Source organism: Strix uralensis, chromosome 6 (genome assembly GCF_047716275.1).
Source record: "Strix uralensis isolate ZFMK-TIS-50842 chromosome 6, bStrUra1, whole genome shotgun sequence".
Taxonomy (NCBI): domain Eukaryota; kingdom Metazoa; phylum Chordata; class Aves; order Strigiformes; family Strigidae; genus Strix; species Strix uralensis.
The window spans coordinates 24005967-24019614 of record NC_133977.1 but is presented as its reverse complement, the minus strand read 5'-3'; the positions used below and the strand labels follow the sequence as shown (position 1 = coordinate 24019614).

At 37.9% G+C, this 13648-nt stretch overlaps 1 protein-coding gene across 2 annotated transcripts in view; it reads right to left on the bottom strand.

The window, feature by feature from the left end:
* Positions 1 to 13648, bottom strand: part of STK39 (serine/threonine kinase 39) — a 106010-nt gene that overhangs the window by 69609 nt on the left and 22753 nt on the right. For both annotated transcript variants that reach the window (XM_074873303.1, XM_074873304.1), the window contains exons 2-5: positions 13466 to 13578; positions 8283 to 8391; positions 6826 to 6967; positions 4614 to 4669 (exon numbers count right to left, since the gene is read on the bottom strand). In XM_074873303.1, coding sequence (XP_074729404.1) covers positions 4614 to 4669; positions 6826 to 6967; positions 8283 to 8391; positions 13466 to 13578 — 420 coding nt within the window. The remainder of the gene's footprint in view (positions 1 to 4613; positions 4670 to 6825; positions 6968 to 8282; positions 8392 to 13465; positions 13579 to 13648) is intronic.

Sequence of the window (13648 nt, the reverse complement as noted above, 5' to 3'; positions counted from 1 at the left end):
TAAGGTAACAAAGGACTCCAGTATGTCTGTCACTTAAGGTTTTCAACTAGGCACTCTGAGCCAAGGTTTGAAAGGTTTGCATCTGCTGTTTTCAAAGATAAGGAGCTACTTCTGCATGTATAGCTACTAAATTTGAATGCAATTTGAACAAGAGGGAATACAATATACAATTTAAATAATTATGGATATTTGACAAGTCAAAGATAATCAGCAAAGTGATCAACAATATATATTTAATAGTAGACCCTGACATGAATAGTTTTTTCCAAATTCCAGAGTAGCAAAAAACCTTAGTGTTCTGTTAACCTGTTACTATGGCAGCGACAGCTGTATGGGAGAGGTACGGGATAAATGGAAGAAAGAAGAGCAGATTACCAACGTATGGAGAAATACTGTCATTTTGAATAAAGAGTATTTTAGACTGTGCTATTTACAATCCAGGTATTCTAAAATCAAGTAGTTTACTATAGACCTACTGCAATTTTTATTTTCCTATTGTTTTCCTATTGTACCCTGATTTTAACATTGAAAAAAAAAATATCAGTAACTAGAGAAAATGTAGTTTTACCATTACTTTCCACTAAACAACTGTTAAGCATCACAGACTCAAATTCTGGACCTCTTCTATGTCACTAAAATAAACAGAAATATAGTAGACAAGTAAGAAGCAAGCTTCAAGCAATATTCTCTAATTTTCCCTGCAGCTTGCCTTATGAATAAAAACCCTTTTTTTTTTTTTCCCCTAAATCTGTAAGTTATAGAATAGACAGGTTTTGTTTGCATTTCTGAAAAGCATGAACAGCCTCAGACACACCTGCTTCTAAGTTTTTAATGTCCTAAAAATCAATGCTGGTATTAGTGAGTTTTCTGAAGAGGAACTATTGCATATAAGGAGAGGCTGGATAGGCAGAAATGAAAAATAAATAAATAAATGCATAAATAAAGGAAAGGCATGGCAAATAACTTAAGTCCTTTCAGTATCAAAGACAAATAGTTTGTATTGGACAATTGTTTACAGTTCCTTCCAGGAACTGCGATACACAGGTAAAACCCTGACTTAACCTTTTCTCCCCTACTGCTGTTTTTCCCTATTAACATAACATTTAATTTTTAAAAGGACAACAATCAATAAATATAAATGGGTGAGGGAAGACAATGAAAAAACCCAAAAAACTCAAAAACTAAGTAAAAATCTCTTCTTGCAAAAGCTTCAGAATGAAATATGGCAACACCTCACTGAGAAAGATGTGATGAGTATTTAATTAAGTGAACATTTCACTGTAATACTAGTCAGACACCATTGTATGTTTACAGACAGAAAGAGCACTTTGATAGCTACTCAATAAAAACAAGACATTAATTTCCCATCCCAGATATAGCTTTCACAAATACCAGTTAAGAAAAGACATGACCTACAGTGGTAAGCTTCCTATCACAGAGGAGACAAGTATTCTTGAGAACAAGTTACATAAAGAGGAAAGGGAAATGTATTACAAGGAAAGAGCTGAACAATTCAACAGTGTTAGGCACAAAAAGTCACAGCTAATACCAAAGAAAAAACGAATTTAATGAAAAGCCCTGATTTAACTGTATTAATAAAGCATTCTGAAATTAAAGGAAAAAGAGCTGCCCAAATAAGCACAGCCTACAAATCACTTATTCCCTAACATATTTTTTACCTCAGCCAAGGCTGGGCACTTGGCCAAGACTCAGCCAAGGCCAACATCCAGAGTTAGTGTTAGGCGGAGGGCTGAGACAAAGTCTATGGCCTCCAAGGGAGCTGGGCTGCAAGGACCCCACTAAGGGAAGGCACAGGCTGCAAAAACATTTCTTCCCTACATTTCTTACCTTGACAGTGGCTGTAGACTTTAGCCTAAGGCTCGGACAAGGTCATGTGTAGGGCTACAGTTAAGACTGAAAGAGAAATAAAGCAGCAAGCTCCTGTGAGAATGGGGCTGGCCAAGGAAAGCTTGGGCTGCCAAACAACTGTCCCTGATAAAGCTTTCTCCTCCATCCGGCTTGAGTACCTGAGACATAAGCTCTGCCTATTTTTAACCAAATCTTTTCCAAACATTTCTGTGGGTATAGATTACCATGGAAGTGAACACCCCGAGAACCACTGGTGCAACAGGTAATTTCACACAGCCACCTATGCACAAAACCGAAGAGCAAGATCTTCTGCCTAGACTCCTCAATGCATGTTCCTTTTCTGAAACTTTTATTTAAACTGTCATTTCTTATATGGACCAAATGCATCATACAGCCCCACATTCAACACTTCCAACAATTTCTGTATGATTGCTCTTTGCAATATGCTACTCACCCTACCTCACCTATCTGTTCCTTTACTGGTTTCTTTGATATTTTGACCTTCGCCAGTCAATTCAGACATAGAAGGCTGAAACCCTAATGAAGTACCAACCATCTTGTTTGTCCAAAGCACCAGATGTTACAATCCTAATAGTTTTAAGAATGTTGGAGCTGAGGAACTGCAGTGACTATTTAAGACTGTATTTGTAAGTCCAAAGTTTCCTGCTCTGTTAAAAATAAGTTTCCCCAAATAAAACAAAACAAAATGATGTGTATTTTCCTCTTTCCCACCAAAGACTGATCAGATTCTCTGTGCAGAACCTCCAAGGTCCATAATCAGAGGTCTCTGTAGAGCTATCCTAATTCTTTGAAGAAACTACACTCTTCTATATCTGCACAAAATCTTTTACCAGAGAAACACTGGACTGAGCTTCATTTGTGAGCCACAGCCCCTTAGAACCCAGAAATGCTAATGGACAATTGTGTCCTCAAATATTACACCTGATATTTATTAGCAGCGTGTGCTATGGATACATCTTTTCATTATAGAAGCTTGGGGTGCAGGAGAATGAGGAGTCAAAAGAATCTAAGTTCTTCTAACTTAGAAGAAGCAAAATGATCAGGTATCTGTTCTCCAAAGATGAAAAGAGATTTTACTTTGTCAAGGCAAAAAGTTGTAAAAATGATGAATTCCAGCCTCTCTGACATTCAAAATTGGATTTCTGTTAATGTGCAATGTTCAGCTGTCCCAAACAGAACATACCCACACCAACAAAGAAACAAGTTTGACACTGCTGTACTTTTCACCTGAAGATCAGAAATAACCTGGTATTGAAATAATGCATCGCAGAAAAGACACTTTCCACATATCTATTCAGCCACTGAACTTCCTCACTCCCACATGCACTGAATAACCTAGCAGCACGATCAAAGCCTTACTCACTAAGATGCCCTCAGCAAAAAGGAGGAAAAGGTCAAGAAATCAAGCCCTGGAGTTGACCTAGAAAAATATAAATAAGGGTGTTGTTTGAATGTTATCTGATTACTGGGAGAATAGATTTGATTATGTGTGAAAGTAATAATCTAAAGTAAACAGATTTATTTCAGATGGCTCATGAGATTTTATCTTTCAACTTTTTAGTTATTATCACTTTTAATTAAGTTGGTTGGCTGGACATCTACTCCTTTACAATATAAAAAGATCTAAAAAATATTTGAACAACACAGACCTAGAATCTCAGCAGGTATCTCAAGCACTATACAAAATGAAGACAACTACAGGGTATAATCAAGTGAATAAATAAATATTAAGTATCTTATTAAAATTCAAGTCTGTAAAATTGACTACCTATTGAAGAAGTCTTGAACTCAAAACAGAAGACTTAAAATTGCTCCAATTAGTAAATGGTTCACCTGCCAGCCAATCTTCTTCCATCCAGTTTCACAGACTTCAGACACTGGCATATTAAAGCCTTCAAAATATACATCTACACAGTACTCTGAAAGCATTGTTTACATAAAAAAGAACTTCTGGCTATAGCCATTTTTATTACTGAGGGCTACTAAACACAAAGCTTTCATCACTGGGCCACCAGCTATAATCTGAAAGGCCTGGAAATATGCTGGGAGGTGGGGGGAGGTATCACCACGTGCTCACTCTATTTTCCAGATACTTGATACTAACTTGAGAGATGGTATATGATGTCTTGTTCAGTACTTAAGCTCTTATGAAGACCAAATAATTTGATTCTTACAGACTATCACTCAGGAAGCATATAGATACATTCAGAGAGTATTTAAGATGTTAAACTGTATCCAACCAATACCATTGCAAGACAAATGGCAGAAACACCAAAAATAATTCTCAGTGAGATGTATCTCATGCATCTCTGTGACTAGTTAAGTTATACCCAAGGTCCTCATGAAGGGCAGCACATACAGATTTTTGAATCACCAAGAACTATTACAATTACTTGCAGAAATAAATGAAATAATCTTGAACAGAAATACGAGTTGCTACCATTTGCAAGCTGTTTAAGGTACATGGGTGATTCAAAAGGCAACATTTAGACGACGTTAAAAAGTTTCCTTATATATTTGATGGGACATAGAGAAATACTGAATAATTTTTAACTCATGTATCATTAACCAAGAGTCCTGAAATCTGAAACTCGGTAACTTGAAGCCACAGCATTCCAAAAGCAACAGTTAAAAGCCAACAAAAGAACTTGTATCTGTTGCTCCTAATGCAGCTGCAATTACCTTTTTCTTTTATTTAGCCATTACTCTACAACTGCCATTACCTGCTATTTGTACAGAGCCATCTTCACCCAGAAGAATGTTGCCAGCCTTCAAATCTCTAGAATGCACAAACAGAGGTTAGTATGAAAGTACATATGTGCACATTTTATGTAAACAAATAAATATTGCATACTAATCAGTTTCACGAGATAGCATTTTAAAGTTTAAAAGACAGAAACAGGAACTGACGTATAAAATGTAACTAATTTACAATAAAACCATTGCAGAACTCAAACTCTCACAAACTCTCTCATATAAAAAGACCCAAATTCAGCTTTGGCATAAAATGTGCAGAATTCTTCAGGGGTAGAGTTTGAGAACAGAAATATTTAGGTCCAAAGTCTGTTTTACCACCTTTTATAAATATTATCTCACAAACTGTGAGCTTTCAGAGCTTTAAAGCAAGAATTAATGCTCACATCCAACTGCACCACTAATGAAGGAGTTGAAAAAAAGTTCTCTTTAATCTCTTCAGAGAACAGACCCATCTTCAAGAAAGGTAAATAATACTGTAGATTTCTACTCAATGAAGCTATTAAAGCTCAGGAATAGCAACCATGTTTTGCTATAGGGTACCATGATGAAAAGTTACTTGACACTGAATCTGTCAAAAATTCAGCCTACGCTTAACAGTCAACTATATCCATTTAACACACTATTCACACATAATGTTAAGAAGAAACCTTTCTGGCTGTTTTGTCGGGGGCTTTTTTTATGGAAATGTGCATCCCATTCTTAATGTATAGGATAAATCTTTCATACAGAATATATAACAAACATTAAGAATTTGAGCTAATCAATCTTTCCAAGATTTACTGAAAATAACTAATACATTGCTACTGAAAGTTAACATAACCTGTTTCCTGATACATAAACAAGAATGCACTGAAACAACAGAACAAAATCCCTGAACAATTGGAAACATCTCTAACTGGCAAATACCACCTGACACAGCATTCCCTGAACTACCACAGCTTTCACCTACAACATACATGGGAAAAGAAACACACACTGTATTGTCTTGAACAGGTCTTCTGTGGTACTGCACAGTTTACAAACTAGATGTTATGAAAAAGAAGAAATCTCAGATGTAACAGAGATCTCTCTTTTTATCTTTTTTAAGGTCCTTCAAGAATAGGCAAAGGGAATTCCCAAATCCATCCTCAAAGGGTCCTGTTATCCTTAAAAGCTAATGAGTGTTCCTTCCGCAACAGTATCAGCTTAATAGAAGACAATGAATTAAGGTTTGAGGCAAGTCTTTGGCATTCCAGACCAGAAGTCAAGATAATTGTTCTTTATTTCTCCATTTATCTCAATTTTCTCTCTGCAAAAGGAGGATATAGTTCTTGATTTGTATCAGAAGCAGTTCATTTAGAAGATGACACATAAGAAGTACACATAAGGAACAGTTACTGTGTTACATCTGCACTACCTCCATTCTCAAGAGTTCTGTCTGCAGCAAATCTGGGTTTTGTTTAAAAAATTACCTTATAAAAGGTTAATGCTTGAAACAGACAGAGAGCCTGTTGTAGGTACCTTCCTTTAAAAGGCAAATTCACCTGAGTAAAATTAATTAGGGAGCCCTGAGCACTTAAAACATCCAAACACTGCAAGCAACCTGTGAGTTGCTACAGCAGGTATGTATAGACCGCAGGGGATTTTCACAATTTACACTGAGGAAGTCAGTGGAGAAAGACTATATGGAAGACAACAATCACTAGATACATATACACCAAGATGCAGTTCCACAGTACCAATCCCTGCTTCACTTGTGGTCATAAAGAGAGGTCTGTAGAGTTGTAATAGACATTACTGATTGCCAAGAAGAATTAAATTTCACATTTATACAGGAGTGCCTGAGTGCCCAAGATTACAGGTTTACTGTGCAACACAATAACCAAGTCACAGACTGGATATTTGGAGGACCAGCAGGCACAGGAGTATAGACCACAGTTCTGGCATACTTAGTGCAGCACAGAGCTATCCTAATTATGAAACAGACAATAAGGACCAGGCAAGTACCAAGTATTAGTGACAAACTGCAGTCAAGATTACAGCATCTGCCTGAGCATTATCATTTGATAATTACTGATCGCATTTACAGTACATGGAAGAAGCAATACAATTTGCTTAGCCAAACAACTGCACCTGACCAGTATCAACAAACTATACACACAACTTTGAAAATGCTCTTCACTGTGTATATGCTCCTACCTGTGAATTTGCCCATTCCTGTGCAGATAGTCTAAGCCCTCCAAAACTTCTTTAAGAATTGTTGCTATTATGGGTTCTTCAAGGACACCATTTTTGTGCTCTCCTCTGTTGACAATATACTTTATTATATCAAGCATTGAACCTATAATGCAGATCCAGGAAAGAAAAAAGCATATATAAAGCATTACTGTACCAGATTCTTGAGAAAGTTTTATTTCTTCATTCTTTCTACGCTACTGCAATTTAAATCTTTGCATGTACGTGTAAAGACCTCATCTAACTAGCTCCCAAAATAAAGCACACCACTACCTCATTCACATGAGAAACAAACCACTGGTTTTTGTCAAGAATACTGTTAACACTGGATCCATTAGAAAGATCTGCTAACAGCTTGCTAAACTACCATTTATTAAAAATCCAGGAGTATCCCACATTTAAACAGATATGTACAGCAAAGGTTTTGGTTTGTTATCTAGCTCAGATTATGGTTCATGTGTTCATGACAGAGTAAACATGCAGCTGCAAGACTGAAAGGAGAGATTCTCTGCAAATGATGACAACATTCCTAGTGACACCCAGCTTGACATTGAACTAGTTATCGTAAATTCCAAGGAATGTAATACCAACATTTTCTTTTTATCCAACCATTTTTCAACAGCTCACAGTAAATTCCTGTCATGAATCACTGGTTTCTCTCAGGGTCTATGCTTGCTTTTGATTGAACCGAACAATTCAGCCAAATGTGACATAACGACTGGTTTTATGAGCATTTCGCGTCCTTGCTTTCTAGCACAATGGTGCAGTAGTCTGCTACCATGAAGACTAACCTTGAAGAACATCATGTAGCAACCAGGAGTACCACATCTTATTTTGAAGCCTCACTTTTCTAAGCTACAAGCACATTCAGTTCAGCCCCTTTTCCTCTCACAGAACCAAATAAGATTTTTATATCATTAACCATCATCATAAAAACTGTAGCAAGTGTTTAGTCAGTTTAAGCAATAAAAAGGATTCACCATGTATAATGCCTGTCCTAGGAATAATCTTCCCTGAATAAGGAATGAGAAACACTCATTATGAAATCAGAAATACATGTGTTTTTACAAAAAATAGAGTGAATACTAGGGAAACTCAAAAGAAGGCCACACAGAATGGACTTAAATCTCATCAGTTTTCCCTACACAGCCTTAACAGAGAATTTTAATATATTGATTCAGAATAAAAAATTATAGTTAAACAGAATTTATATTGGTAATATCTAGCCTGTACTATCAATTTACATACACAAACTTTTTATGCTTGCACATTCCTGCTATAAACACACCTATGTCTCAAGGTTCATCCTACGTAGTGTCTCTCTCCCCCCACCTTAATTGGTTTAGGTCAATTAACTCAAAGAAGGTACATTAGAAATATAAGATTTCCTTGCAGCTAAACAAGTAAAACCAGTAACTTACCCCCACTTAACAGCTTCATAACCAGCCAAAGTTCATCCTTCACCACAAAAGATGTGTAATAGGTCACCACATTGGGGTGATTGCATTGACTCATTGCTTGAATTTCTTTCTGTAAGAAATACAAAGCCCAACATAACACAGCCAGCTATCAGTTGTGCTTGAAAGAGAGTAGAGAGAAAGCTTGATTTGCAAAGTGAAATACTATAACAGAACTGAAGTATGCACAGAATATGCATGAAGGCACCAAAACATTTCCATTTACCTATAGATCTGCATGCAAGACAAAACATTATTGCTAAGAACACAAGGGAGGTTTGGCCAGGAGATACTGGCATAGCTACATCAATTTTCTTCTGACAGCAGCAAAGAAATTACTGTTAAAGTCCCAAATTCAGAGTGAGTAATGAAGAATGAGCAGTCTCCAGTCTCCAAGAGCTGAAGGTATGGGTATAGGCTGGACAAAAAAAAAAAAAAAAAACACAAGGAAAGATCAAAACCTAATGCCTTTCCTATTCAAAAGGGATATGAAAAAAGTAGAACGGGAGCAGGTGGGAAAGGAGGAAGGAAGCTGTTGGACAAAAGACACAGCACCACTGGCTCTGCTACTGTGGGATGGACGGGTAGACACCAGAGCCATACAATAAAACAGAAGTGGAAGAGGAAAAAGCAGTGTTACAGACCAAAGGTCAGAGGAAACAATTGACTAGAGGAGCACACAGTCACCAACAGATGCACAATGTGGCACTACCAAGTAACACCATCTATGACACGCCACAGCTGTACACATTAAGAATGACTGCCTTGTATCTGTTATTTCAAGCAGAGTCCTTTTTCTGTTCACTCTTTCACATAACTGTTGTGTAACACCTTTCTTGCAGCTCTCATTATCCTGCCAATCCTTTACATAGAAGCATTTGGGCCTCCTTTGCACCAGAGGGTTTGGTCTCACACCGACTTAAACTCCCACAAGCCTACTTCTCCCTCTCCACCTTCAGCCACACAGCCCTGATCCATCCGTGGTGCTAGACAACATGCTCCTGCAGGGTGAGCCTGTCAGGGAGACAATCCAGCTAAAAACCAAACTCTTCCACCTCCCCTCCCTCCCTGAAAAGCAACTGCTTTCAGTTGGACCTGTGTTACAAGCTGACTCACCAGCACTGGCACAAGGCAGGCACTATGGCAGTCCCACTTAGATTGATTAAAGCTGACACTGATGCCATTTTCATCTTTCAACTTCAATTCAGTAAGTGTTTGAAAGAGGAGGTTTTTTGTTGTTATTTGCAATGCACTTGAGATCACAGCCACTTTCTAATAAAAAGTTAATTATATGCATTAAAGACTGTTATTTAATCTCATAATGCCTGTTGGTGACTATTAAGTCAGGACGTAGCTTGACACATATTTCAGCTAGTCCTCTTGTCAAAAGCCCTCCTCCCTAGACAACTTCTGAGCCCTGAACCACAGAAGGATGAACGCCTGGATAGTCGTGCAATGAGCCTGAATAACTCAGCAATTTGGAAAATAGATTTCCCCCCTCCTCGGGAGACACTAGGTAGAAAACAGAAGAAAGATATGTGGGGCATATTTCACTTTCCCAGAAGACATGTCATCTTAAACGCAAGTCAGATTACTGCCTCAGGTTCTTAATTCAGATATCCATACTAAACCTTAACTGTAATTCTCCCAACTCTTGATTACTATTTCTTATATTATTTTATTGTTTTCCTATGCTGATAATATAACAATGGCTCAAAAAGTCTACCTGCCACCACTGGGCAAAAATACACCTCATCTATTGTACTCACACATTAATAGTGCAGAAATGTAACTAACTGACTGTGGTAAGTTACACTATCTTTAACTGAAAAGTGCTTCGAATGCTTTGTCTACCTGCACCAACACGTTGGCAAAAATTGAGCTATCACAGTAACCATGGCCAAAGGCACCTTGTGTCACCAGCTTTGGTGACTTCTTCCAAAAAGAGTCTTTGCAAAACAAAAATAAACAAACAGAAAGCACCCCATGAGAGATAAGGAATTAAGTTTTAGTCAGGAAAGTATTAATTTCAGACTTGCAGTTCTGGAGAGCCCCTATCACACAGAGAATGGTAAGCCTCTACAAACTTCAGTTATTTGGCTGAGGCCCATGATATGCACAGGTGAGAGAGAAAAGCATTCACTTAAAACACACTGTCAGAGGAAAAGCTTGCAGCAGGGCATCGAGGAGAATGCCCTGGAACCTTCTTCACTTTCACATCACTTTAGACATCTGACAGCACCAAAGCTGTAACAGCACTTAAAATTTAAAGTCTCTGCCTCATGCCTCTGCTTCTCTCTCCCTTGTGCTAGTGCTTGTGCACTGCATCAGGAAGTATGTCCAGGTTAAAAGCTAATTTCTTTTCAGCCAGGTTATTCCTGATCCAGTTTTACTGAGCAGCTGCACAAAAATGTTGTGTCTGCCTAAGGGCAGGTGGGTGACGCAGTTAATAAGCAACTGTGAGATGGCTCCTTTCAGTGCCCAGCTGCAGCGCCCACAGGGCCGAGTCCAGCTCCCAGTGACCAGGCAGGAGCCGCAGCTCTGTGGGTGCTTCCCCAGGGCCTCCTCCATGGACACCCAGGATACAGCTGTTTGAGGGGTTGGGCATAACACGTGACAGGCTCCTCCAGAAAGCCTGACTCGAAAGGCTATCCCAGAGCAGAAATGCTAACAGTTTAGAAAATCTATATTCTTTAGTTTGTAGTGTTGAGGTTTTTGCTTGTTTTAAAAAACTGGAGGTAAGGGGATGGGGGAAGATATCCAGTCAGGACAATGCTAAGGACAGGAACTTTTTCCTTGGCTCTGGGGTTAAGTTACATTTAGCTTACAATAGTGAGAACGCAGGACATTGCAGGAAACAAAGTATTGAATTTCAGAAGTTTGGCAGTTTGTGTAACCTTAGTATTATTTAAACTCCCTCCCACACTGCTGTTCTATTTTAATTGACACTGGCCCAAATCCTAAGTCTGCTTATGCGGGCACTAGGCTTGCTGCATTTTCCAGTTCTCTGAAGGCCACACAGCTGAGAATTTGTGAAGTGTGACTTTGCACACCACCCGTAAGCACTCAGCAGCAGGATTTTACAAAACAGCATGTTCAGAGGGCAGTTTTAGAACATCCCTGTGACAATGGAAGCTGTTTGATCAGAAAAATTGGTAACTGAAAACTGAGCAGTCTCAAAAACAGTGTTAAAAAACCCAAAATGCAAGAGCATTCTAAGTATTATCAACTGAAATAAAAATGTTAGTACAGTTGTAACAAGAGTTTTGAAGGTCAGCAATGCCCTTTTCCAGAATAACATCTCTATTTTTTAAACAAAATTTTAGAATCTATTAGAACTGAGTCAGAGTAAGTATACTTCCCCTCACAGAAAAATAAAAAACATTAATTATGTATGTATATGTATGCACATGTATGTATGCACATTTAAAAATAAAAGGAATCATACATGGCGCTTTTTTTTTAACCCCTCTAACGAGGAACTCAGCCAGAATTTATGTTCAGATCAAAACAGATCAACAAATAAAAGAAACACAAAATCTCAACACAGAAAAGCAGAAATTGACTAATGTTAAAAAAATAAAAAAGATGGTATGGACAGTTGTCTTCATACCGAAAGCAAGGAATATGGGACCAAAAATTCAAGACCTATTGCCTCATTTGGCAGACAGTGGAGACATGTCAGCAGTAAAGAATCTCAAGCACTTGCTAAGGTAGCTTTGCACAAGCTGGTAACTAACTGCAATCATTTCTCTAGACCACCTGAATATCTCTTGCACATTTTGGGCAGCTTTGTCTGGTTTTATATGTTGTAACTTTTTAATTCTTATTTCCCATTATTAGTTCAAATTCTAATCAAAAAAGATCAAATTTTGACCATTTTCTATTACAATGATTAGTATTTTCAGTTTTATAGAAAAGTACTTTATGGGCTGTAGATGTTAATACATCATGCACAGCATCTCACCTTGGGCTGTTCTCTTTCTAAACATACTTCAGAATATATCTTTAGAGTTTTTAGTTGACACAAGTCTCACTACCTGAGAGGTAGCTTCCACTACCACAATCCTCTTTTAAAAAACACAACCATGTCCCACACAAGCTGTTATATAAACTGAAGGCAAATGCTATCAATCACCAGGGGAAGAGCATTTTGGGTCCTCCACTGTAAAAAAGCCATTTTGTCTGAAGAAACTGGATGGACCATACCCTCTGTATCAAATTCAAGATATCTTTTGCACTGGCAATTCCCTGCTGAGGAGACCATTTCCTTCAGAGGCAGGAATTTCTGCATTAGAAAAAGCCCACAGTCTCTAGGCAGTAGTATAACCTGTGGAACAGAAGAGAGTGTTCTCACTTTTAGAATGGTTTTGTGTCCTCCAACTCTTGTTATGCTGCCTAGATATAAGTACGCATTAGTCTCATAAGCACTTGACTAGGAGCATTAGCAAGCAACAGGTTGATTGGGTTTTTTTAACAGTTCTTTGCAACTTTGTCTGGATTGCCGTAACCAGTGCGGAGGAAAAACTCTTCAAGTCCCTTTTACAAAGGGCCTCTTACAAGTCCCTTCCTCCTCTGATCAATGACCCTAACAGCATTCCTCAAAAGGCTTGTTATGGCCTATCGGATAAATCGAGTGTTATTAGCTTTAACAAGAGTTTCCTTGTGTAGATGGCAGTGTAGTCATTCCTACTTTTCCCCTCAAAAGTTATTACAAAATGATCCAACAATCAGTTTTTGCCATGTTTTGGTGCTTTAGACGTTTTAAGGAGACCTAGTAAATTTTACCATTATATTTTTAATCAATGTTTAACCAAAGGAAAATGTATCTTTCCTCAGCATTAGGAAAAGTCAGGCAACCAGACAGTAATCTGTTCCAAATCGAGTCTCCAGAAAGCAAGGGGTAAGGTTCTTCCCACAGTTCTCAACAAAATTTAACTTTGCACTTCTTGATTTTGTGGCATTAGAAAATATACATTAGTAAAATATATTTTTAGGGGAAGGGCATACTTCTTTCAGATTATTTTCAAACCCTTTTCTTGCTATTATCCTGCATAAAATTCTACCCTTACTCTTGGACCAAGCAAAAACCAAAATCAAAACAGAAGATAGTCTCCATGTAAAATGTTCCACTCTGATTTACTTACAAGTAATTCATCCATACTGGTTTGGCATTTTTCTAAGTTGATCCTCTTTATTGCTACACGTTCTTGCCTGGGTTTGCATAGCGCTGCCTGGACAACTGCTGTAGCACCACTACCTGAAAAAGGGGAAGAAAAGGAACACAGTCTTAATATAGTAATTTAAACCAGTGACCAACATAAGAATTC